Below are 26876 nucleotides of genomic sequence, written 5' to 3'. Positions count from 1 at the left end.
GTGAACGGGACACTGTCCCTTGTAGCATAGGCCAGCAGCACAGCAAGGTTTATGCCCCACACACCTGGCTACATTAGGCATCGGTGGTACTGGGATATGACCCTTGCGTGTCCTGCAGGAATTTTTGGAGTCCGCCACAGGGCCCTATCTTTTCCAGGTATCTCTTCCCACCCGTGCCCTTGCTGAAACAGGCTTCTGAGAGCTAGGTGAGCTCCTGAGCTAGGCCGCTTGTTGGTTGGGGCCACTTTGCACAGGAGCATTCAGACATGTGCACGTGCATTTGTCTGTGCATGTGGTGCATACCCATGCACGTGTGCTTGTATTCATGGCATTGGTTGCTCTTAGAGCCCAGGGCTCCATTTTAACCCCTTGGGCTCCATAGCTGAGACAACCTCCGAGCTCTCTGCGGTCTTTCGTGACGGCACTCCACCTCTGAGTGTCAGAGCCGGGGCAGTGGCCAGGACCCCCTTCCTGCTGCCTCGTACCTGCCCTCTCCAGCACTCGCCCTCCCTGTGAAAGATGGTGCCCACCCACGAGAGCCCAAGTGAGTGATTGGGAAAGATGACGAGGGAGGTTTGAAGGACTCCTGCGCACAGTAAATCTTTACTCTGCCAGAGAAAGCGAGAAGGAGAGGAGGAGGAGGAGGAGGAACGCTGTGTCAGACTGAAGCCTAAATGAGCCTGAGTTGGCACGTCAGTCAGAGTAATCTTTATTTCCTCCTTTACACTGATATTGGGTGACCTCCAGAGCACTGTTCTTCGCCTCCCAGTGACCAGCAAAAGCGCCAGTGGGAGGGAGCGGGGAGGGAGAGACCATGGGAGAACAGCCCTCCCCCCACAGCCCTGACCCCAGGGATAACAGCCCCCTCCCCTTTCCCCCACCCTGAGAAAGCAGCTCTTCTCCCCCTGGCCAGCTGGACTCTGCCCCTTTTGTGCACTGTTAACACCTAGAGCAGAGGCAGCAGGGCTCCTGGACAGCCCGACCCCAGGAATAGATGCTTTGGGAGCCACTTAGATGTAGGAGATGTTAGAAAAGCAGTGGTGTGGGAGGGACCGGGACAGCCATAGGGATTCCTTGCTGCCCCTCCCCACCCCCAACACCCACACAGCAGTCTCTGCTCCTGCCAGCTCCTCACCCTCCTGCCTCTGCTTGTCCCTATGCCCACTCGTTTATCCCCCTTCCCCTCCTCATTTCCACATCCTGCCTCTGTCCTCTCACATCTCCTACCCCAGCCTGCCCCCAACAGCCCATAACTCAGCCTTGCTCCCTGCCCTCCCCCACCAGTGCCAGCCCTTCTGCCCTCAAGCCCTGCCCACCGCACACACTGTCCTCCCCTCTGCCCTCACCCCTGCTCCCCATGTACACATCCACGCAGCCTTCCTCTGTACCCGACCTCCCTGCTCTGCCACGTGTGCGCATGCGCCCCCCCCACACACACACACAAGGACAGAGCTGCGCAAACCCCAGCATATTGGCACTGGCCTCACTTCCAGTAAAATTACTTTTCCTTCATATTAGGCCAAGGCAAGAGTGCAGAGACATTTATGAAACTTTGTTTAATGTACTGAAAAGCCATCGGCTAGAACATTTAGGAAATTGATTTTCCTGGCATTGATGAACTCTTTTTATTTTACCCCAGTATTAATTACTTTTTTTTTTTAAACAAATTAATTTAAGAGTCGTAAAACCTAACAAGTGAGCCAAACGTCAGTAGATCATGTTCCCCTCTCCCCACTCCCCCCTCCCACCCCCACCGATGCCGTTTCAGGAGAGGAGGAGAAATCCACCCCGTGTGACTCGTTCTCGCTGTCTGTTTGCAGGGGAAGCTTCGTCGCTGCGCGATTATGCCGCCACCACCATGAACGAGTTCCTGGGCATGTTCGGCTACGACGACCAGAACATGCGGGATGAGCTGGCCCGCAAGATCAGCTTCGACAAGCTAAATGCTGCTACCTCAGAGGCCACCTCGGCTGCCACCTCCCTGCCCAGCGAGGATGCCATGAGCAAGCGGGCCCGCTTCTCCAAGTACGAGGAGTATATCCGCAAGCTCAAGGCTGGCGAACAGCTCTCCTGGCCCATCCATCTGACCAGGCCTGAAGAGCTGAGCTCCAAGCTGAGCAAAGAGGCTTCCTCAGTGCTGGCCCAGCCCATCCGGTTGCCAGGTCCAGATGCCTCCCTGCTGACGGAGACCAAAGCCACCATCCTGCCCTTGCCCTCTCCCAGCAGCTCCCAGATGCAGGGCCTGATGTCTCGGGCTTCCAAGTATGACTTCTTCATCCAGAAGCTGAAGACAGGCGAGAGCATTAGGCCACAGAATGGCAACACCTACAAGAAGGCCTCCAAGTATGATCTAGAGAATGTCAAGTACTTGCACCTTTTCAAGCCTGGGGAAGGCAATCCAGACATGGGAGGGGCCATAGCTTTCAAGACGGGCAAGGTGGGGCGGCCTTCCAAGTATGACGTGAGGAACATCCAGAAGCTCACTCCAGTCAAGCCTGCTACACCCAGCTTGGCCCCCACTCCCCTCACCAGTACCCCCAGCAGTGCTCCAGTGACTGGGCCTGAACAGCCTGTCTCTTTGCCATTCAACACCCCTGAGTACCTGAAGTCAACCTTCTCCAAGACAGACTCCATCACAACTGGAACAGTCTCTACAGTCAAGTAAGTGCCCTTCCATTTCTCTTTACTTTCCATTAGTCAGGGGACATGAGGAGGCACGGGGGGGTCCCTCAGAGGAAAGTTTGCTCTCCTCCCCTTGCTCATATCAGGGGAAGTTTTTTGATTCAGAGGTTGGCTGAAGCCACCCGCCAAGTTTGCTTGAGTCTCTTAATCTGTCTTGGTTTCTAAACATCCTAATTCCTACCCTGACCCTAACCCTGAAAAAAGAACTGGAGTTGATTTGGACTGTTAAGGACAGTGCTAACATAAGGTTAACAAGACAGAGCCAGCAGAAGCAGCCATGACCTGAGGTCAGGATCTAAAGCCAGGCCTAGGCATCTTCACCTGGTGTTGCAGGCAGCTGGGGAGGTTCAATGGGACTAGTCAGTGAGAGGCAAGCAGGGGACCAGTGAAAATCCTGTTTCCTTGGACACCGGCTGCAAGACGGCTTGGTTGTCCTGTCAGCCCTCCTCATCCCTGGCTGCTCACAGCAAGGCAAACTCTAAGCACAATTGTTCGTGAAATGACTCCCAGTACCCATGAGGTCCTAGCTGCCTGAATCCGTCAGCCCTCCTACCCAGGCACAAATCCCAGGGTGAGACAAGACACAGAGGGGTGAGCTGCTCTGACGTGCAAGTCTGGATCATGGCCTCTTTCTTCCCCTCTGCCCTCCACATCTCTTAAGCAGCGCATCTCTCTAACTGGAGAAGGGCCCGATTCTACTGGTGAAGTCAGTGGCAAAACTCTCACAGTAGGCCATGTTACGTCAGTCTGAGCCGTTCCTCCCAGATGGAAATGAGGCAAGAAAGCCTCCAACTGGGCAAACACCTCCAGTTTGGCCAGGACATGCCATATCTCACATGCACATCTACCACCCCAGTTAGTACTAATAACCCCCTGACACATTGTTGGCATTCTCTACCAAGAGACCAGCGACCTACTGGGCCATAGGGATACCTGCATGGATTGTTTCCTGTTGTTGTCCCCTTGAGGGAAGCTCTGCTTCAGGTAGCAGTGGAGGAGACATACAGATAGACAATGGGCATATGGGCACTGCCACTTCAACCACCTTGACATGCAGACAAGTTATGAGCAGGATTAGATGTTGTGGTCCTTAAGACACCAGGGCCCCCTGTAGCATTGCTGGAGCTGTGTGCCCAGCAGCGCTGTTGTGGTGTTAGAAGCACTAGTCGGGAATCCTAGTGTAGATGTGGCCATCCAAGAAGAGGACAGGTATGTTTGCTGGGGCCAAGGGAGAGGTTAACACTGCTCCACCTGTGCGGAAGCACTAGCTTTGTGTTCTCCCAGCATTCAGGTTCTGGACAAAGTAATGCAGCTACCCTCCAGCACTACTCCTTCCACCCTAAGGCCTCGCGGGGTTAGGGTTATAAGATGGAAAGGTTGTTTCTGGAGAGGAAACTGCTGACCCCATAAAAGGGATTGGAGCTGATGGGCTGACCTTAAACTGTAGGAAATGGTCAGGGTGCAAACAGAGCAGGGGGGTGTGAGCACTGCTTCCCTGTCTTGGCTGGATTCTCTGGCTTCATGGGACCTGAATACCTTTTGTGAGAAGCGTTATTGGTTCCTGGGGCTTGCTCCCTGCAATGTACTTCAAGGATGCCTATAGGAGGGAGGCTCCTCCTGCCTGGCTATCCTGCCCTTCCATTCGTTGAGGTGACATCCATCGTGTGGTTTTCCACTGAGGAACTCAGTTGTGGCCTTCTGTTTGGCTGGTCCCCACATCTGAACAGCCTGGTCTGAATAAGCTGTTGTCATCCAGGAGCCCCATGAGGTCATTTGTACACCAGTGCCATTTTGTCCAGCCACCTGCCTTATCCCTGTGTAGGGAGGAAGACTGCCCCTGGAGCTATGATATAGGCCTCAGAGTCAGGAGACTTGGGGTATGTTCCTGACTGCCAGTGATCCATCCCCTGTGCCTCAGTTTCTCTGTGCAAGGCAGGAGTCCCTGCTTCCTGTGTGACACGTTAATTCATTGCTGTGGGTTCCTTATTACAGCATTTGGAAAAGAGGAAAGCATTATCATGAGCTGCAGCTAAATTAATCACCCAGCCTCCAATCTGGGAGCACTGTGATGCCTCCAACACCCCTCGTCATTGTGTGCCGTGCTGTTCAATGAGATAGTAGCATTCTCCACCTTGCTGGCTCTGCCACAGAGCCTGGTTTAGCCCCTGTGGCAGCAGGCTTCCAGCTGTGCCAGGAGCATGCTGTAAATGCCTCGTGGCTGAGCACTCACTCGCACTCTCATTGATGTTTCTTGCTCCAGAGGGCAGGCAGGGGCCGCTGCTGTCAGGACACTTAGTTGTAAATATGTGTATGTGGCCAGCACCTTATCGTGGTCAGGCCACAGGTCTGCAGCTCCGGAAAGAGGAAGCCCATTGAGTCAAGGACAGTCCGGCCCTCTGAGCATCTTCTCTCCTGCCCTTGCGCTACCTGGGCATCTTGGGGTTGCAGGGAGCTGCTCATTGTTCCAGGGAGCTGCTCATGCGCCCTTGCTTTGCTTTTGCTTTTCATCAGGATCTGGTTCTGTTCCTCTCTTGCAGCCCCATACTTTTTTTTCTGCTGTGAATGAAGGTTTGCAGTGCCATGGTGATCCCTTCTCTAACCACAGGACTTCCTGGGAATGAGGGAGAGGGGACATGGTGATGGGAGTATAGCTGGCAAAGGGCTTGCTTTGAGACTTCCACCCAGTTGTGCTCCGCTGAACACTTGCAGACCTGTGGGTATGTTTGGTGTGGTGTGGCTAGGCAGAGCATTCTCATGGGGCTGTGATTCCTCCTCCCTCCAGGTATGGGGGTATCACTCGCCAGGAACAGCCCCCGGGGGGACACTTCCATCAGAGTGGAGGCAGCTTCTCATTCTCCTGCTTTAACCCACAAGGTGCCTGGACTGGACACAGACCAGTAATGCTCTCCTGTTGACATGCAGCTCCTCCATTGCCCATCTGCAGACCTTACCTGTGTGTTGTTTGGGCATGGTGGGCACCAGCCTTCACTGCCATAAAGATGAGCTGCCCCCACACATGCCCTCCAGGTCTTTGCGGGCTGCACATCTGTGCCCCTCAGATGGCAAAGCAACCTCTCTCTGCACCACTGCAGTGGGGAATGGGGGGCACTTGCTGTACTTCCCAACTTAGGGAATCTTCAAAGCTTTGCTGGCCTTTGTGCTTGTCTGAAGGCTGGCTGTGCAGCAAGTGAGGGATCCAGAGCAGTGTGCACCATGAGATGAGAGGTGTGCGAGGCAAAGTGATAACTGTGCTAGTGAAGACGGGACTCACTGCATGATCCAAGACCTGCCTTTCCATTCAGAAACCCTCTGGGACTAAATGACCTGGCAGAAATTACCCCCTCATTCTCTCACACACGCACAAATTCATGGTATTAACTGGGTAACTCCTAATGCTCTTAACTTGGGCTAAACTCATTTACTTATTTGATGTGAAACTTCTGCAGAGCTGTCCTGGTGCAACCAGGATATGTAGCTGGCACAGAACAGAGAGGCGCCAGGATGCACGAGGAAGACCAAGTGCAGCCTATTTCTCCTTGGCCACACTGCAAGGTCTGCAGCCACGATTCTTGTTGGCCAAAGCCCAGACTGGCTGTACTAAGGCTCTTTCTTGCTGTTGTTGGAGAACCCAACCAAGACGTAATTTCTGTGCCTGTTTCAAGCCAGATACTTTTCCAAGTGAATGGTTGGGTGCAGTGCGTGTTTCATGCCTCATTGCAAAGCTACACAGCTATATTTGTGGTTCTGTCAGTGGGGCGTGGGGTCACTGGGAGAGTGTAATCAAAGCCCCCTCTATGCTGCCGCCATGTTGCAGCGGTTAGATCACAAACGCAGTCCAACAGTCACAGCACGGTTCTGTTCATTAATGTAGACAGGAGCTTACAGTGTCTGAATCGTGCTAGACTCTTGTGTTTTTCAGTGGTTTAACACAATTTAGGCATGTATTTAAAGCTTTCTTTTTGTAAGCAGAAGCCATGTTACAACAGGGTTGGGGACCATCCACTTTTGAGATGACCTCTGGTTCTTTGTAGATGGGGCAGTGGTGTCTTTGTGGCTTGTGGCAGGTCTTAGCCTCTTCAGCAAACAGGAATGAGCTCTGGGGATATGGGAGATGCAGGAAGGGAGATGTGTCCCTACAAGAAGGGGGTGCAGAGCTGAGAGGGCAAGGGGGGAGGTTACACAGGCAGGTATCTCTGCTGCATACTGTTCCCAGAGCCCAGTGCCCTGGCCTGCTCAGTGCTGCATGAGAGAGACGGGGAGCTTGGACTGTGCCCTGCCACTGCCTGCTAACCAGCTCTGCCCTGTGTGTTTCTCATTAGGAACGGATTACCCACTGACAAACCAGCTGTCAGCGAAGATGTAAATATTTACCAGAAATATATTGCCAGGTAGGCAAACCCCTTGGCTTTCTCGGGGACATGGTTGGGAGGGAGGGGTATGGGAGGGGGGGGGTCTCGTCCGTCTGTCTGTCCGGGTGAAATGTATACACCAGTCATGGGCACTGAGTCTTCCATTTCCCTCTGACATCCATACTGACTTTGTTCCCCCCTCGGGACCCCAGAGCAGGAAGCTGTGAACAAGCCCAAGGAGCCCACGAGAGCTCTCTTCCCCCACGTCCCCAGTAGAAGTACCTCATTGTGGAGGCCTGGGCTCTAGTGCAGTCCCTGGCCTCCTGGCTGGCATTCTCCGTGCCCACCAGTGTTATTTCCAGCCTGTATCTTCTGCCCTTTTTGGGGTCTGGGATCTCAAGGCTGGAGGAGGGGGGGAGAGTCATACAGAGCATTGCAGTCAGAGCAAGCCATAAACAGACCTCAGAAAATTAAAGCAAGGGGTTTGCTCCCCCAGTCCTGACTGCATCAACCCCAGATGTAAGGATGTGGTGGGCAACAGGAAAGATGAGGTGGGAAGAGAAAGAGAGAGCTATTCTGTTGTCGTAGCAAAGGACCCAGAACAGTGGTGCCCCAGCATGGGCTGCCACTCGCCTGCCCTCAGGAGAACTGGAGATGAGATCAAGAGCTTAGTCCCACCCTCACCTCGCTGGGCCAAAAGGAGCAAGGGCCATTCAGCAGCCAAAATAATCTTCTCCCCTGAGTGCCAGGCCTCCACCCTGACTGGGCAGTGTTGAGAGAGCAGTGGGGATCTCAAGGCTGAGTCCTCTCTCAGCTGCACTCCACTGAGGTCAGCATGCTTACGCTGGCAGAGCAGAGGGAAGAAATCGTCCCTTTGTGCCCTGTGCAAGTAAAGAGCCGCTGTAAATGCAGCACTCCTGTCCTCTCCTCGCAGCTCCCCCTGGGCCGAGATAGTGCAGGGAGGGAAGTTTGCAAAGGTGGCTTTGGGACACCACTTCCTGGCTAAAAAAGCTCCGCAGGCCACCCCTTGGCAGCCCAGCCACTTCCCTTTAATTTACACATGGTTTTAAAAACAGTTTAAAGCCTTAAAATAAAAGGTGGGGGGAGCATGTCTGTGCTGCACAGTTAGCTTAATGAGTTCACCAAAGCCACTGCCAAAAGCTGCCCAGGGATAATCCATTCTCTCGCACAACAAAACAAAACCTCTTACTTAGCTAGTTTGGGTTGAGCTGGTTTTTTTCCCTTGTATATTTATATTTTTTCTGTGGTTTCTTTTTTGTAATTATTATTATTATTGCTATTATTATTAGTGCCTCAGCAGATGGTGCATCTGGCAGCACTTACTTAAATATTTATTTGCGTGTGGGTTTCCTCCCCCTTGTAATTGGGGTGGTTTTTTTTTTTTTCTTCCTTCTCTCATATCATCGTTACAGGGTAATGAGTCTGTAAACACTCACTAAGCATGCTGACTTCTTTATTTATTATTTTTATTATTATTTATTTATCTCAGTTTTCCTTGCTAACTCCTGCCAGATCTGGGACTGGCTCTTGCTGGCAAAACAACTGAACGAATGAAGGGTGGGGAGCAGGTGTGTGCATGCGGGTGGGGGGGTACAGAGAGTGCTGCACAGGGGGGGATGTGTAAGGGTGCACGGAATTGTGGGTGCACACAAATGCACGCGTGTACCTGTAAATGCAGGCGCGTTTGCGTAAGCGAGGAGGGATGTTCTGCTGAAGAGTTGGGGAGCGTGCATGTACATGTCTGTGCGTGTCAGAGAGTGTGTGGTGTGTAAGCTTTCCTGTTTTGAAAAACTAAACAGATGCTGCGCTTTAAAAATTAATAGCTTTGAACTGTTTCAAGTGTCAGAAAAAGCACAGGGTAAATATAACCCTTTAGGAGCCTAACCTGTTAATATTGCAGCGTAGCAAGAATCCTGCCTCCCTGCTCCCACCAGGCAGGCCCCAAAGCACGCTGTCCCACCGAACACCATCCAGCCACTGTGGCAGTGCAGTAGCAGGAGCTTCCCATCTCTGTTGAATTACAAATACACACACACACCAGATATGAAATTGTAGCGCACGCACACACACACACCCCAATCAGATATAAGATTGTAGCATACTCCAAGGCAAAAGGAGGCCAAGAGTTTGAAGTGCCACCCCCACATTGCTACAGCCCTTGTCTCCTTCTCGCCAAGCTGAAAGCACAAGTTACTCCTGCTGCTGCCTTGGGTAACCCATCTGATGAACAGCAATTCCTCTAGGGCCTGGCCCTTCCCTCAGCTGTAGTCCTTGCTTGACCTTAGCTCATACAGCTGCCTGGCCAGTGCCATTCATACTATCACATGAAGAGCATGTGTGTCAGTCTCCATCTCCCTCTCCTCCACAGCAGGCAGACCTGCTTTCTTCAGCCCTCCAGCCCTGTATCTTACTCCCTACCCTTTGCTGTCTCTTCCCCATCTCACCTCACTAGGAAGGAAGCTTTCCCCATAAGCAGCAGGTCCCCAGCCTGACCCTTCCTCTCCAGCTGCTGGTGCTGGCTATCTCAAGAGACAGCGTGCTGGACTGGACAGACCAGCGATGGCGCAGCCTGTTCCACTCCTAGCCTCCCTGGTGCCCTTTGTACATGTCTGGCGTTGCTGTCACTCCCTCCCACCCCACGCCTTTGTTTGTGCAACCCAGCATCATTGTTTGCCATTTGGTTTGTTTCCCCACCACAGCTAAGGTTTGTTCCAGTTTCTCAGTCACCTGTTCTGGCGTGATCCTGATTTCCTGCAGTGTTTCTTCTCCTTCCCCTGGGAAAGGCATGTCTGCGTCTGGCATCTGTCCCCATCTCCCTTTGTGAACGCTGAGGCAAAAGAAGGCATTTAATTTTTTAGCAATGTCTCTCTCTTCTGTCAGTTAAGTCCCCTTTCCATCTCCTGGAGGCCCCCCCATCTCCACAACTGACCTCAGGTTTCTTCTGCACTTCAGACCTGCCTTACGGTGTTTGACTCCAGCCCTAGCTGTCTTCCCCCACCTCAGCATGGTGTGCCCCTCCAAACCTTCCCCTCCCTGTTCCGGTCCTGTACCCGTAGCCCCCCATCCTACACCCCTGCCTCATCACAGCCCTAACCCATCCCACTGCTTAACTTTCGAGATCCCTCCTAGCCTTTCCTTGCCTCTCTCTCATGCTCTTTACTGCATGCACTCCTGGTGTATGTGGTGGCAGGGAATGGGGAGAGCCTGTGAGCAGATGCTAATTTGTCTTTGAATGTTTGACTCCAGAGCCCCCTTCTCCTCTGTCTTTTCCCTTTCAGGCTCTCCAGCTCTTTCGGTTTCCTCCACAATATGCTCTGTGAAGCTTGTTCCCGATGCCCTGCTTTCAGGTCTCCCCTTGTTGCCCTTTTCAGATCTATCTGCCTCTCTCCAGTCTGTGTCTACATTGGTGGCTCCCGAGCTAGAGGTTGCTTGACGGGGAGTGTGAGCCCCACTGAAAGTCAGTTGCAGCAGGCAGGCTCGGGTTAGGAAGAGGCTTGTACGCTGACCAGAGGGGAGGTCACTGCACGGTTAGATGGAGCTAGGGACTGTGCGTCCTTTCTGTCTCTGAGGTCTGTATGTTGCCTCTGGAGCACTTGCTGGTGGCCTGAAGAGAGCTGGCTTTGTCCTTGGTGTTGGCTCTTCCTCATTATTTCCCACTGCTAAACGGCACTAAAAGACAATCCCCAATCCAACTAGGGTCTGTGGTTGTTTCGGGGATGTCATGGGATTGCTGGGGGCAGGGGTGATCCAGGCTGTTGTGCATGAGTTGGGGGTTCCTGAAGACAGGCTCTCTGCTGGGTGTGTTATCTGCTTCAGATATTGCATTCTGCTTGCTTGCAAGTGCCTGTCTAATTTATCTCATGCATTTCTGTATATTGGTCTCTTTTGTATGTCAGTCTCACCATAAGGTATCTATCTAATCTAGCCATGGTGCTCTGTTCTCCCTACAGCTTATTGCCTAATCCATCTGTCCTCAACCTTTTCCATAGCATGACACCATGTTACTACAGAAAAAAGTAATGGGATCCTCACACTTTTAACCATACAAGAAGGGGCTAACGGTGACTCCTTCCCCTCCCCCCCCACCTGATACCATTACACTCAGGTTGAGAGTATTAGACACTGCATTCATTTTTCCTCATAGGATCTTGTTTTCTTGCTCCTTCTAGGTTTAGGCACTTTACTTAATGTGGCCTTCCTGTTTTTTTTTCTCTCTTCTTCTTTCCCTTCTTGACCCTGGATGCCTGGTTCCTCTTCAACCATCCTGACTGGGAGGGGCTTGCAGAAAAAAATGTCATCCATGGCTCGACTACTCCCCCATCATGTCCTTTTATCTCCCGACTCTGAGTCATTCATCATTTCCACAAAGGTTTTCAGGTCTGGAAGATCTCCCAGGTGGCAGTCACTTCCAGGCTGATTTCAGACATTTGCCTCATCACATCCAACTTTGTGTCGTACCTTTCTAGGATCATCATTTTGAGCCAGAACACTCCTTTCCCGGCTCGGAGCCATCTACCATGACCTGTCTTCCTCTCTTCCACATCTCCCCATGCCACCTAAATCCCTCTCCCCCACCCCAGCATTAGCCCCACTCTTTTCCATCTCCACCCTGCCTCACCTAAGGCCTGAAGCTGGAGTCCTGGGAGGAAGAGATCTCTCTTACTGTGTATTGCCCAGTCTTCTTGTGCATTTAGCCTGGCGGACCTGAGAGACACTCTCCACCATGGAGCCACATTGTCCTGTGAAGTGATGTGGGGAGAAGAAATCTACTCTCTAAATGTCTTCCTTTCCTCTAGACATCTACATGACCTGCTTCATTCTCTAGGCAATTTCCTTTCTCTTGGCCTTGCAACATACAGAGCTGAATCTTCCTTCTATTCTGGTGTTTGATCTCAAGGTAGCAACTCAAGAGTTGCCTGAGCAGAGGGAGATCCAGCAGTGGAAGGGGATGGGGGTAAGGTACAAGGTGAGGCTGGGATCCTGAGCACGTGGGAAATCTGCCTACTGCTACTGCTCTTTTAGAGAGAGGGCTCCAGTCTCCGGAGCAGTTCATCTGGTCCCTAAACATGCTGAAAGCCTCAGTTTTGCTTCCCCTGGGGCGGGGGGGTCTTCGTAGGCACAAGGGAGACAAGACTTGCTCCCTAGAGAGGAGCCTGAACAAGAGAGATCATGTGTCTCTCCCTTCCAAGTGAGGGAGTAACCCCCATTTATTATCACTTATTGTGCCGCCGTGACACACTCTAATTTTCAATACGCTGCTCTTGAACTCTCAGCGAGTCAGAAGAAAAAATCACCTTCGTTTATGGTGCAGTGGAACAGCAGCTGCTGACTCCCCGCTTAATTGAAATGCAAATATGGCACATTACGGCTTGCGCCCCATCTCTCTCCAGCTGCAACAAGTAGCCTTTGCAGTCCTTTAGTCTTTCTGCTCCAGAAGAGCTGAGAGTCACACACACATCTGCAGCCTCTCTGCTGACCCCAGGCCTTCTCTTTACCTTTCTCCCGCCTCTTCTTCCAGCATGGCTTTTTGGCGGGGTGCTGCATTGCATGAGAATGATACTGTTTTCCTTGTGGCTCCAGCTGAAGCTCCCTTGAGCTGCTCACCTACCGTGTGGTATTGGTCCCTGAGCAGGTTGGGCAGGACGGGGGAAGACCTCTGGTGCCGGCCAGAGAGGAAAAATAACCTGGCTGCTTGAGCGTTTTGCCCCCGGTCTCTTGTAACTACTTGAAAGAGCCTGTTCCCATGGGCTCATCAGACTCTGGAGCAGTCCAGTGAAGCGGAGTGAGAAAAGAATAAAGCCAGCTTAAGAAGCCTAGTAATGGTATTGCCTCAGAGAGAAAGACACAAAAACTCTTTGGAAAAGGGGCTTGTAGCTGGAGGAAGCTCTTTCCTTTGGCACCCTGACACTGAAGTTAGAGGGAAAGGCGAAGGGCAGTGAGGGGTGTCAGCAATGCACCCGTGACTCAGAGAAGTCCCCAGACTCCCCAGCATGCTTGGAGTTGGTAGTTAGAGGTGTGATGGTGCAACAGGGAGGATGCCGTGCCTGTTTCACTTGTGTCTTGCCTTGCAGAAACCCCCAGAGTCAGCAGCCCCAGGAGAGGATCAACTTAAGTCTCTCTCTTTCTCTCTTTTCTTTCTTCCCCTTGCATTCCCAGGTTCTCTGGCAGCCAGCACTGCGGACACATACACTGTGCATACCAATATCGAGAACATTACCACTGCCTGGACCCGGAGTGCAACTATCAGGTACTAGGGGTGGGCACAGCATGACACACTGTCTTGTCTCTCTGTGCTGGACATAGGGGGAGATCCTGTTTGAAACTTCCAGAGTCACATTGTTTCCAGCCAAACCAGTCTGGCACCACTGAACTCAGCTTGGTTACTCTGGATATGCACCTCTGTAGCTGAGAGCAGAATATGGATCAGCTGAAGTCATTGGAGTACTCCAGATCCACACTATCGTAACCAAGGGGATAAATTTGGCCAGGTTCTAAATCGTGTGTGAAAACAGGGACTGCTGCTCAGTGAACCTCTCTTCCTCACCTGCTGCCCAAGTGACATTACAACAGCAGCAACCAAACACCCAATAAGACCAGACCGCAGCCCTGATCTATGCGTGGGGTGGGCAGAGAGCGAGGGAAGGGGCATGTGCCGTGCTGTAATTACTGGGAGGACTGCCAGGGGAGCCACGTCAAGCCAGCTCTGAATCACATGCTGTTTGTTTACCCTCTTCCCCGGTCTGAGAGCATGACTGCCATCTCTGTGGTCAGGATCCGTGTGCTTGTGTGCGTAGGGGGAATCCCAGCATGTGCCTTGGTTCTTTGCTCAGTGTGACCCCAGCCCCAGGGGGTACCCCGCTATCAAAGGAATGGGTCTGACCACAGCTAGGGAAGCCAGTTTGGCTCCACTGAGTTTGACTGCAAGTTTCTGTCAGTCAAGCTAGGATCTAACCCAGGGATGCTGGCAGTGACCCATCTAAGCCAAAGAGTGGCCATCAGGTGAGACAGCCCCAGCCATGGCCTGAGTGCCTCTGTGCACAAGGAGCAGGAAAAAACACAAAGGCTGGAAAGACAAAAAAAAAACTATTATTCTGATTGGCCTTGTGATTATTTCCCGAAGAGTCTGGGAGTTGCTTGCAAAGGAGCTTTCTGGTCTCACAGGGAATAAGGATTTAGGCTGCTTTTTAAAATGCAAATTATTTTATGGCTGAGATATATTTTATAATAAGTAACGCGCCATAATAAGTGGGCACAAATTAACTCTGATTGGCAATAGGAATCCTGTACGTACACCCTGGGAAATTGTACCTCCAGCCTCCTCAGGTTTCCTGTTGAAATCTATAGCCACATATCCACTTGGAATTGATCAGGATTGATATTATAGGAGCAGTGTGGAAGCAATAATCATTTGTCTCTTATGAAGGGAAGCTGAAAAAGTTGTTAAACATTAGAATACTGGCTTTTTCAATTTCTCCTCAAAATAAATGAGTATTGATTTCCTTAAAAAATCTGATTTCTTTTCCCACCTTCGCTGTTTAATATCGATGTATGTGGGAAATAAAAGCAAAAAGTTCTATATTCAAGGCACTTTGTCTACCCTGGGAGTGGGGCACTGATGCATTAGCCCAGGTAGGCAGAGGATGAATGATCTGGTTAACTGCTTCAGTCAGGGGCCAGGGATACATAGGTTCATTTCTCAACTTTGCCATTTACTTCTTGTGGCCATTGGCAAATCGCTTCACCTCTTGATGCCACCTCTTTTCCTAATAAAGCCAACCTACCCTCTCTGAGTATGTTGAGGCTAAAGTTCACTGATGATTTTAGAGAACTTGGAGAGCTATTGATGAAGGCAGCAGAGGAGGTGAAAGTATTTTCACCCCACGTGCATTCTGATGCAGATTTAGCAGTCAGGGTCTCACCCCTAGAGCCAGGGATACGGAAGCTGGGATCGCTCACTTTCAAACAGTATCGTTCACTAGTTTCCTCTGTAGCACATGGCAGTTCTTGAGCTAGAAGCAGTTAAAAACATGGCAGAAGAACTGTGTCTAGAACTGCGGGGAGCTCATCTTGGACAGTGGACTAGCTTCATTTTCACTCCCCACTTAAAGCTAGTGAAACGGTTTTTGTTCGCACGCATTTTCCCTTTAACAAAGATGACACACAGAATTGCACCCTAGGGTGGCAAACACATTAGATGACTGAGTTTTAAATTCACACTAGGAGAGGTTTATAAAGGCAGGCATCCAGGAATGCTCTCCCGCCCCTTCACATGCCTATACGTCTCACTCTGTCTATCTCTGTATCTCCCCAGAGATTCACTAGTAAACAGGATGTGATTCGACATTACAACATGCACAAGAAACGTGATAACTCCCTCCAGCATGGCTTCATGCGCTTCAGCCCCTTGGATGACTGCAGCGTGTACTACCATGGCTGTCACCTGAATGGGAAAAGCACACACTACCACTGCATGCAGGTAATTTGAGCAGGCTGGGGAGAAACCACCACGGCTTGGGGGAAGAATGTAGCAACAGTGAAGAACCCAGAGCCACTTTGCCTAACCCATGCCTCTTGTGCTGCAAACTTGAAGGCTCCTGAAGGCTCCTAACATTTTCCCTTTTGATACTAGTGAGAGCATCCACAGAGCTTGACCGTAGCCTCCTCTGGTCCCTCCTAGCTCAGCTTTCTCTATGAAGAATCTGTACCCAGTTTGCCTGGCTCTGTTGACTGAGCAGGACCCCGAAATTTTCTATCATGAGGGGTAATGCTGTTCTACATTTATCACAGCATTCTGAGTGGGGCACGGAGATACCAGTGTCTCTGCCTGTCATGTACCTGACTAACCCAAAGAGATGCTCCATCTCTGCGGGACTGGAAGGACAAGTAGCACTAGTACCTCTGTCCAAACAGACCATCTGACCTACCTTGCAGTAAGGCCGCTTCACCCAACATCTGCCCTTTAACACGGATTCTAGTTTCTCTGTAGCCATATGCTAGGACAATCAAATATTAACAGCATTTAGCTTGAAATAAACCCAGACAATCTGCCCCCCTTGCCAGCAGTGCTAAAGGAGAAGTTGTGAGAGTTATCAAGCATGGATGCAGCACGGGTTGGGAGCATGGTCAGGTTTTAGTCACCCATGTTTTAACCATAGTGCAACCACCCTTGGAATTCGTACAGACAAAGAACTTCAGTCCTTTATTGTTTCTTACACAGTCTAGGTAGGTCCATGCTGGCTCACCCATCTCCTAGCATGGGATCCAAAGTTGGGGTAAGGCTGGGGAGTGGACACTGCATCCTGAAACTTTGCTGGGTTGATGGGCAAGGGCACATGTAAGTCCCCTGGGACTGTTCAGACAACCTATGTGAGATCCTGCCAGTCTGCAAACTCAGCTCCTGCTTCCTAGACTGTCCCAACAGCCTAAGACCCCAATTAAAATCAGTGGACCTTAATCATGTGCTTAACCACTTTGCTGAATAGCAGTAGACTTAAGCACATGTTTAACTTGAAGTAAGGTTGGCTTTTCTAAGTCAACGGGGCTTAAGCACGTATTTTGTTAGGCACGCACTTAAATGCTGTCCTGAATAGGGATGGATTTAAGAATGTGCTTAGTACTTTTTGATGGATTAGAAGCTTCATCTGATTCTCTATTAGAGACATGTTCTTGTTATTTCTCCTGCATTTTCCTTGTTTACTGTCTTGCTGCGTTGACCAGGATGGGAGTCACTTGTTTTTTTAAGTGCAGTCAAGACCTTACCACCTTCAGCCCATCAAAAGCTGTGCAGAGACCCCTGTGTAGGCATCTATATAGGGGTAATTTTGCCCCATGCCCAGTCCCTTCCCGTAAGTCAATTTCCATATAAGCAGTAGCTTTGAGGAAAGGTATCAGAACGTAAACTCCCAATTAAAGGGAATATTGCTTAAATGGCAGGATTTGTGCCGTCTGCCTCATGGGATTTTTTTTCTTTATGTCCATAATTGGTGTGGATAAAATTCAGTTAGTTGTTTATATAAACTGACATTTTTTAGGCTTTAACACCAAGAGCCGCATTGCAAATTATTCCTAAGGAGGTTTTTGTTTAATTCTTTTTTTTAATGCCGCGCAGGGTCTGTCTTTTTTCAAGGTGTCAGCACGGAGAGAGCGAGGCTCTTTTATATTGGAAATAGTTGGAGATCCTTTTATTTTTCGCTCTGGGTATTTGTCAGGGGGTTTGTTATTGCCTGTTTGAATCAACCTGGGCTAAACCGAGGGGTGGTGTTTTCGTTCTCTTCACTTCTGAGATGGTGCAGACGTTGGCACGCGTCGTCCTAGAAGAGAAGGGGGGAAGAAACCACCCTCGGCAGGGATGATGGCATTGTCAGATTCCACCGGTTTTTTACTCAATATGGCAAGGCTGCCCGCTTTGCCCCGCGGAAGGCAGGTTTGCAGCATTCCGTTCTCGTCACACCATTCCCATCTGCTGCAGAGTTTGAAATTATTGAATTAATAGCAGGAAGGGTGATGGGAACAAGCCACCAGTTCCCTGGAACAGGCTGGCTCCAGGATTCCCACTTTGTTCTGTGGCTGGTTACAATGGAATTGTATACTGCAGATCCTAGGCATGTGGCGGGCCTTCCTTCTGCTACAGAGAGGAAGGGGACAAGCAAGTAACTCCCAGTCTGCCCAGCATTCCCCACATAGGTGAAGAGCTGGAATAAAAAACCTTAAGTTATTCCAGTTCTCCCCAAGGTGACAAAGGCTCATGACAGTGTCTGCCAGTCTCTTCAGACTTCCTCAAGAGCAAGTCACTTCCCTCTGCACCTTTGAGCAGTTGCCATTATCCTCCCACGTCTCCACCTTTCCTCTTCATCCTTCCCGTTGATCATATGACTTCATCCCCAGAGACTCGGGCTCTTTGCCTCATCAGTCTTAGGTCGGAAATCAAAGCGATGGTTTAATACTCTGAAGGGAAGTGCACAGAGATGACTAAAATATATATTGCTGCTTGTTTGTTTATTATTGCTGCTAGAAATAATGAAGCAATATAAGCTGGTTCAGGGAAGTGCTGATGTCCCTTTCCCTTATTCTTGGGCAGGTGGGTTGTAACAAAGTCTATACCAGCACCTCCGATGTGATGACCCACGAGAACTTCCACAAGAAAAACACGCAGCTGATCAATGATGGGTTCCAGCGGTTCCGAGCCACTGAGGACTGTGGCACCGTGGAGTGTCAGTTCTACGGCCAGAAAACCACTCATTTCCACTGCAGGTGAGATGGGCCGGGGAGGGTGGCCTCTAATCCTTCATTAGAGATGCATTGTCTGCCAGCCCCTCCAAAAAAAGTCTTCATTTCAGGATTATATGCAACCAGTCTTTCCAGGGAGCTCCATGGTATTTCATTGGTGGAGCAAAGGAAAGAGGTCCAAGTGGAAAACTTTGATGAACCTCTGTCAAGGCAGAGACCCCAGTGATCCCACTGGAAAGGTCATTGCTGAGAGAAAAATGTCATGATATTATTCATCATTCTTGTACTCGTGAGTTCTCCGTAAGCACCAGCTACTCAGCTCTCCCATCTTAAGCCCGAACCCTGCTCTGTGTTACATCAGTGCCTTTGTCATCTGGAAGAAAAATGAGGCACAGCGGGTGCATCTGCATGGTCATTAATGTGCCATAGTTACTGTGCATTAAGTTAAGTACTTGCATAACCAAGTACTAAATCAGCGCACAGTAACTGGTGCTACTGCGCAGTAGTGCCGGCACATGGCTTCTTATTGATGCTAACTGTGCAGTAGCCTAAAACTACTGTACAGTAGTGTATCAGCACGTGTTGCCTGGCACGCTACTGCACAGCGTTATTAGGCTAATGCACAGTTAGTATCTTGTGTAGATGCTGTACCCAGCTAGTGTCTTTGTTTATCTCTAGGAAACACCCCGAGTCCACCTTGGGCTCATATACGGTTTGGAATGGTGAGTGGGAGAGTTGGGTACTTGTTTCTCTACATTACGTTGGCCGCTTTTCCAAATGGGGGCAGTTATAGCAGCTCTGATACCTGGCAGCATCTTATTGTCCCAAGTCATCCCTAAGAAGACCCAACAAGCCCTCTGCCAGCAGGGGCCACTACCTTATAATGGTCATGGCTTCCATCCCAGAGGGGGAGGTGGGTAGCGCAGCAGTGCTTTTTGTGCTCTGAACTCACGCAGCCCCCCACCCTCCCTCATGCCCTCATAGGCGACCTGGATGTACATTCACCTTCAAGAACAAGTGTGACATTGAGAAGCACAAGAGCTACCACATCAAGGATGACGCCTATGCCAAGGATGGGTTCAAGAAGTTCTACAAGTATGAGGAGTGCAAATATGAGGGCTGCGTTTACAGTAAGGCCACCAACCACTTCCACTGCATCCGGGCAGGCTGTGGCTTCACCTTCACTTCCACCAGCCAGATGACCTCCCACAAGCGCAAGCACGAGCGCAGGCACATCCGCAGCTCAGGAGTGCTAGGCCTGCCCACTTCCCTCCTTGGAGCCAAGGATAACGAGCAGGAGGAGTCCAGCAATGATGACCTCATTGACTTCTCCGCCATGAGCTCTAAAAACTCCAGCCTGAGTGCCTCCCCAACCAGTCAGCAGTCTTCCGTCTCCCTGATCATCCCAACCGCGCCCTCCTCAGCTGCAGAGCTTGTCTCCGCACAGGCCAGCAAGCCTGCCAACAGCATGCCACCAGCCACCAAGATTTCTGGCCTGCTCTCCCAGGCCCTCCCTAGCAATATACCCCTGGCCCTGGCGCTCTCCAACTCAGCGCTTCCTGGAACAGCAGGCTCCTTCTTCCCCATCATCCCTAGCCGGGTCTCCACGCCACTTCCAGCCAGCTCAGCCAATCTGATGGCAGCTGGTTCCTCCAGCACCAATCCAGCATCCTCTGCTTCTGCTGATTCTCCTTCCCAAGCCGTCTCAGGGTCTGGTGAGTCAGCAGCCACCTCATCCCCAGCTCCAGCAGCGTCCATTATGGAGAGGATCTCCGCCAGCAAAGGATTGATCTCACCCATGATGGCCAGGCTAGCAGCAGCAGCACTGAAACCATCCATGGCACTTGAAGCAGGTGAGTCACCTTCCTGGGAAAATGTTTTGGGAGTGAGAGACATCTCGTTTGGAGAGAATGGGTCAAATCACCCAGCCACCAGCTGGCAGCTGAGCTTAGTGGGTGGGGGAAGAGTTGTACAAGAATATTGCTGGGAGAAGCCATTCAGCCAATCCAGTTGAAGAATTGGGATCCCAAGGTGCAGTCTTAGCAGGGGGCATCTCTGTGGAACCTGATATTGCCCACATAGCTGGAAGAGAAGCAGGAAACGTGCAGCTTTTGCCCACAAATAGAGACAGCTTCTCTCAGCTGTGGGGAAGGAACGTGTCCCTGGGTGTCACCCGTCAAGCTGTAGGCTGGAAAGTGAGTGGCATTGTATTAAAAGGGGAATGGATTGAGAATTCACTGGAGCCCCGGGGCTAGTGAACAGCACCTGCTTCCATGATCCATCTTCCAGCCCTAAGGGTTTGGCTTCTGAGTATGGGCTTGGGCTTCCTTTCTTTCCATGGGACAGCAAAGTAAGTCAGATCTGAGAAGCATTTAGAGCCTGACTTGTATATCCCTTTCTACCTCCTGATGTCCCATTCCCCATTCAGGTTTGTCGTCTTTGCTTCATAGAGGATTATAGGGCTGGAAGGGACTTCAAGGGCCCTCTCGCCTTTAGGGAGGATCAGCTTTCCTAAATCATCCCAGACAGATGCTTCTCCAGCCTCTTCTTGAAAAACCTTCAGTGAAAGAGTCTACACTTCCCTGGGAACCTTGTGTCATTGTCTTTTGTTGGGTGGACACATCAGCACAGTTCTTCCAGCTTGTCACCACCTTTTGGTCTTTTCCCTCTTTTCCCATCTTCTACTGGAGCTCTGGGGTGGGTTCCTGCTGAGCTCTGCCCCTGTCGTCCATCCAGTGTCCCACACACCAGCTCTGCCCTTGGAGGCCTTGCTGACGTATCCCCAAGCAGAATCTTTTCTGCTTCATCAGGACCCTGTTATGAAGCTGAGCTTCTGTCTCACAGGAAAACAGGGCAAAAGAAAGGACTAGTAGGAGGGATGTTGGAGATGGTCTGAAGAAATAAACAGCAGCAAGGACCATTCAGTGCCTGGCCAGTTGCTGTAGACAACCCATAAGGAATCAGGGGAGCTGTGATTGGGGGCACGCTGCATAAGAAAGAAGGTAGAACGTCTGCCAAGACATAACCATTCCTCCAGACCCGGAGCCGGGCTGGCCAGGGGGGAGGATGGTGAAGCCAGTAAGAGACACAAGGGGAAATGGAGAGTCTGGAAACACTGCTGTATCTAGCAGCGCTTCAGAGGAGTCTGACAGCTGCAGGTTTCTTCTGATGAACTGAGCTGCACCAAATGGCTCCCTCCCCTTCACCTTGCACCTCTGCTGCAGTAATTACAGGACAAACAACAGCATTGACCCTGGCATTGTGCCAGGCAGCAGGCTCCTGTGATATGTCCAGTCCATCCAGCACTCCCTTTTCGCTCCAGTTCATTTTTTTCTCTTTCATCTCCCCTGTCTCTGTCCTCTTGGGGGAGGGGGAGAGCTCCCCCTTTGCATCCTCCAGTAGATCCTCTTAGGAGCTGCAGTAGTGGCTCACACACTCTGCTTTCCCAGGTCTGATCGGCAGGTAGCTCTCCTGCCCTGTGATCCCGCAGCCAGCTAGTCCCCTGGGAATCTGCCAAAAGCATTGACATTTCTTGGGTGCAGCATGAAGATACAGCAGAAAGATGGGAGAGGACCCCACAGTGGGACCAACAAAACCTTTACCTGCTGCCATCTAGAACCTACATAGACAGTTAATTTGTGGCCAGAATATCTCGGGCCTCTTCTAGAGATGTGGGCTAGATGGCTCTTGGGGACACCACTGTGAATCCCAGGCAATCCGACTAGAAGCAGTCAAGTTGCTCTGGATTTCTACCAGTGTACTTGAGAGGAGTACATGCAATGGCAGACTGCCTTCACAATTCCTCTCGCTCTGCTGAAAACCTTCCCATCACCTGGGCCCCGAGGGAGGCCAGTTGGCTTTGGGAAGGCCAGCTGGGCCAGTTGGCTTTGCCCCCGTCCGAAACAGATTCGTCCACGAGTGTGGAAGGGAGGGGACTGACGCGATCTGATCAAAGAAGGGGAAAGACCCTTTCACACACTTTTTTAATTATTATTTTTAAAAGTCTTTTCTCAAACAGGGAAAGGTCATGGAGGGAACGGTTTCCCTTTTATTTTTTAATAAAATGCCACTTGCTGTCTGTGAAAGAGCTCACTGTCAGCTGTAGTGCCTGAGGGTAAATTAATATTTTAGTCACTTGGGGATTGTGGAAAAAAGCTCAGTGGACATGTTCCTGTCAGCAACTTTTTGCCGCTTTTTGTTCTCTTTCAATTTTTTTCCCTCCTTACTTTTTTTCCTTTCTTTCTTTTCCCTTCATTTCTTCCATCCTCTTCTTTTTTTAATTTCTTCTCTCCCTAAACATATACAAATATGTTTAATGATTTTTTCTAATTTAAAAAAGAAAACCAAAAAAAAAAAAAATAATTCTCTTTTGTCGGGACAACTTGATGGGAGAGAGGTCACGCAGTTTGAACCAATCTGATTGGCTGTCAGCTTCGATAGACCTGACACAGCAGATGTTCCTTTTGGGCATGCTCAATGGAAGGCTGGAGCGGTCGCTAAGGCAACGGCAAGATTGGGGAATGGAAAGGGGGCTTGACTAGCAGTCGAAAGCTGCCACATTGCCTCAGCATTAACAGAGTCTTTAATAAACGCTTAAGAGGCAGCCCCGCAAATTAGTTATGACAGTTTGTGGAGAGAATCAGGTCTCCCCCACGCTCCTTCCGCCCTTCTCCTTTAAAGGGCCCGTAGCCTGGACAACTTTGACATAATTTTGCAATAATTATCACTTGAAGAATTTCCACGCTGGAGTGGACGTCAGAACCCATCATGTCAGTCCAGCAATAAACGCTGACCAGCAACCCAAGTACTTCCCTGCCTCCCCCTTTATTTTTTTCTTTCCCGTTATTGGGTGGTGGTGGCGGAGGTGGTTTAATTCATTTATTTCCCTCTGTCGCCTCGTTTTACCATTTGTACATTCATTTTCAATTCATCTTTCATGTTTGGGCCTCTCTGTCTCCTTCCCTCTTGCAGGGAATGGGCAGCCAACAACTCCTAGCCGGTTCAATCCAGTTCAAGTGAAGCAGGAGCCTGCCGAGAGCTTGGGATCCTCCTCTGCAGCAACCCAGGAGTCCTTGCAGGAGCACAGCCTGGACCTGAGCGTGAAGGATCACGGGTGAGAGAGGGAGGCAGGCAGGCTTGGTTCCCCTAAACCCAGAGCGCCCAGATCATTTGCACACATGGCAGTGCTAGGGGAGCCATTTGCTCTAAATTTGTTCCATATTCGAGTCAGAATAATCTGTAAATTGAGAAGGGAAGAGTCTTAGGAGCACCCTTCAAGGCACCCATGACTTCCCCACACATGCATCCTCTGAGGCCCTCACTGCATGACAAACACCCGTTGACTTCACTAGGCTCTGTATGTAGATCAAGAACCTCAACAACTTGCAAGGCCTTGTCTCCTACGCTAGACCACTGGCCTTTCCTCACCATAGTTTTCGTACCACCACCCCTATTGTCACACTTGGGGTTGAAGGTTGACATCAAGGCCATGCCTTCATGAAGGACCCTGTCCAATGCCAGGTGAAGGTGATGTGAGGCGAATGAAGGCGACTGTGACAGGAAGCAAAAAAACCACTGGAGTACATCAGCGGCTCCTAGTAGCTGGTTGTCTTCTTTCCCCCGGCCAAGGTGGAGCATGCCCTTAGAGCAGTGTGGGTTTTGATAGCCACGTTGATGCATCTGTACCTGCACAACATAGAGCACCTGTCTCACAGCGTTCACCCTTGTAACAGAGAGCAGGACTTTCTGATGATTTCTAAATGAGGAAGACTACATTGGTGACGAGGTGTATGGGACTAGTGAACTAGGTTAACTGCAGCTCTTGAGGTTTCCTCCCCCTACTTTAGTTCAGCTGGGTCTGGGACAAAGTCTTTGGTTGTGATCAACTAGTCCTACTCAAGCTTCTCTAATGTCAGGGTTGTCATTGGGTATCTATACAGCTGTGCACCCAAGAGCCCAAGACTTGGTTGAAGTCTTGCCTGTAGGTTGAAGACTTGAGGAGGGGGAATAGGGAATGGGCTGAGTGTCAGCTGATAAGGAAGAGGGAGCTACACTGGACATTGGAGGTGGGAGCTGGGGTGCTGAGCAGTCAAGAGATCCATCTTAGCTATGGAAGCTTGACCTGCCCAAGGGAAGGTTGGCATCATGTCTTCCTCTGGATGCAGCAGGTGGGGAGAGAGGCAGTTTGAAGGGAGAAGAATTAATCTCAGTGCTCGTGGTCCCTGTGCACATCTTAACTGAACCCTGTTGGTTTGTGTGTTCCAGTAATGAATCAAATGGCCACGCAGTCTCGGCAAATTCATCTCTTTTATCCTCGCTTATGAATAAGGTAAGAGCCATCCATCAAACGCCTTTCATTCCCCCCCACCAAGAGAAATTAAAGCTGCGATGGCGAGGGGGGGAGAGATGCGTTTGTTTTTTAATGTTTTGCCTCTAATAAGATGAGTTTGTACCATTTAAATTTTGAGACCATTTTTCATCGGGTATAATTTCAGAGCCACTGCTTACGAATTAATTTAATGAACTGGCTGAAGAAATATATCGCAGCCTCTGACACCTTTTTTTTTTTTTTTTATCCTTTCCAGACAGAGGAGGGCTCGCAAAGATTTTTTTATTTTTTTTTTTTTTAATTTTTATTTCCAGAACCTGGCAAGTTTGCTCCCCCTTTGTATTCTCATGCCTTTTATTTATTTCTTTGGAAACCTTTGCCTTCATTGGGGAGGGGGGTCATTTGTTCTTGTAAAAGAGAAAAGAAGAATAAAATTGGAAGATTTGAACCAAAATCATCAATTTCTGCCTTTCTGGCGTGAATAATGGTGTCCAACAGAGCCCGCTTTACCATGCTTGGGAATATTTATTTTAAATAATGCACGGTTTCTTTTTCTTTCCTTTTTTTTCCTTAAATTATACATCATCTCGAATATATTTTTCCCTTTCACATGATAAATTTTACTATAGTGAGATTAATTTTGCTACTGTATACAACTGCATTAGAGATCAGGGCAGCCTCTGAGCCACACTTTAATATCCTACTGTGTGATAGGTTTTAGAGGCATAACTATTGCTGTCCCTTTAGCTGTAGGCATTACATCCAACAAGGCCATATAACCCTCAAGAAAGGGCAAAGTGACTTTGTCTGATGCTCCCCCTCCTCTTCCTTTATTCCATTGGCCTTTTTCCTCTCAGTTGTTTTGTTTTCATCCTTTAATCACTTTTCCTCTGTTCTGCTTTTCTCTCCACTGGGTTTTTGGTGGTTCCTTTTCCCCTGAGCTTCTTATTGAAGTGGATTACTACTTTATACCCCTTTGTTTTTTCACCCACCATTCTCTTCATATCTCCTTCACCCAGTCTCTACTCCCAAATCTTCACATCTTCCTCCACTGAGTAGACCGCTGTATCAGAATCTCCACTGCCTGGCACCTGAAGGCCGCAGCTCAGGAAAGTACTTGAATGCAAGTCCTACTGAAGTCAGTGAGATTTAAATATGTGCCCGTAGTTATGCATTTGCCTACAGGCTTTCCTGAATCGGGCAAAATAAGTGCATCTCGGGTGCAAATCAGATTGGTGGCATTTTATTGCTAAGTGTAGAATTACATGATGACTTAAGGTGTATGGCAATGGAGAATCAGGCCCATTGACTTCAGTGGGACCTTGCATAAAAGTAATGGCTGCAGTCAGGCTCCATATTATCACTTGTGTCTGTGCAGGCGCATACCTCTTTTTCTGCCCAACTGTCCCTCCTGGGGTTGAGGAATTCTTTCTTTCTTTGCATGAACTTTTCCTGGAAGAAAAAGAAAAGCCCCTCTTAGGGAATGGAAGGGAGCACTCCGAAAGGCTCCAGAGAGTCAGACAAGCAGAATTCCTAACACCCAGCCACACAGGGCTGCAGGCTGCACGTGAGGGATGTATTGTAACAGCAGGGCTTTTACCTTCAGGGGGCCTTTACAGAGGGTTCCCATTCTGTATGGCAGTTGTTCGGCAGTGTATTCAGGGGGGCTGTCAAGCTTAATTAATTGATGTTTACAAAGGGCTTTGAGATCCTCAGATGGGAGGTGGTTTCTAAATGTAGAGACTGAGCTCAGTTTGCATGCGCCTTGAGTTCCACAGCCCGTAGCAGAACTACTCGTGTGAGTTGGGGAGCAGGATGGCACCCCTGGGGTATTGTCAGACATTTATCATGAGAGAAAGTTTGCTCTGTAAACACTGTTAAGGAACTTCCCTTTCTGGCTGAGCGTCTGCCTGATCCTGCAAGCCCTGAGCAGCAATAGGCTGCAGTCCCTCGGCAGAGGGTTTGTAGCTCCAGGCCCTGTTTGCATGAACCAGTCATTTAGCAGAGAGGGTGAAATCCTGGCTCCAGTTACGTGAATGGGTTTTTTTGCATGGACTTAAGTGGAACCAGGATTTCACCCAGAATTTGAGAAGGTTTATATACCCTTTAAAGTAATATATATATATGGCAGTTGTTATAAAGGAGTGAGCAAGGCTCTGCAGTTAGAGAAGAGTCACTCTGAGATCTTGGGATGGAGAGTCCTGGAGAGGAGCAAGCTGTTATTAATTTGTTCTGAAGCTGGGTGTAACCTGTGCAAACCTCTTGCCTTA

The 26876-nt window shown here is 49.9% G+C and overlaps 1 protein-coding gene and 1 long non-coding RNA gene across 5 annotated transcripts in view; one reads left to right on the top strand and one right to left on the bottom strand.

Annotated features, from left to right (window-relative positions):
• Positions 1-26876, top strand: part of CASZ1 (castor zinc finger 1) — a 104934-nt gene that overhangs the window by 55453 nt on the left and 22605 nt on the right. For 3 of the 4 annotated variants that reach the window (XM_059716670.1, XM_059716672.1, XM_059716669.1), the window contains 8 exons: positions 1821-2661; positions 7002-7070; positions 13209-13299; positions 15364-15528; positions 18130-18302; positions 19263-20131; positions 23250-23391; positions 24543-24606. In XM_059716670.1, the coding sequence (XP_059572653.1) occupies positions 1821-2661; positions 7002-7070; positions 13209-13299; positions 15364-15528; positions 18130-18302; positions 19263-20131; positions 23250-23391; positions 24543-24606 (2414 nt within the window). The remainder of the gene's footprint in view (positions 1-1820; positions 2662-7001; positions 7071-13208; positions 13300-15363; positions 15529-18129; positions 18303-19262; positions 20132-23249; positions 23392-24542; positions 24607-26876) is intronic. The other variant, XM_059716671.1, reaches the window with a different exon arrangement.
• The window catches only part of LOC109284713 (uncharacterized), a 36995-nt gene continuing 34720 nt past the window's right edge, over positions 24602-26876 (bottom strand). Inside the window, exon 6 of the long non-coding RNA XR_009456353.1 lies at positions 24602-26058. This is a non-coding gene — a long non-coding RNA (uncharacterized LOC109284713). The remainder of the gene's footprint in view (positions 26059-26876) is intronic.

This window comes from Alligator mississippiensis, chromosome 13, assembly GCF_030867095.1.
Source record: "Alligator mississippiensis isolate rAllMis1 chromosome 13, rAllMis1, whole genome shotgun sequence".
Lineage (NCBI taxonomy): Eukaryota > Metazoa > Chordata > Crocodylia > Alligatoridae > Alligator > Alligator mississippiensis.
Note: the sequence above shows the minus strand (reverse complement) of the source record. Positions and strands in the feature narration are given on the sequence as shown.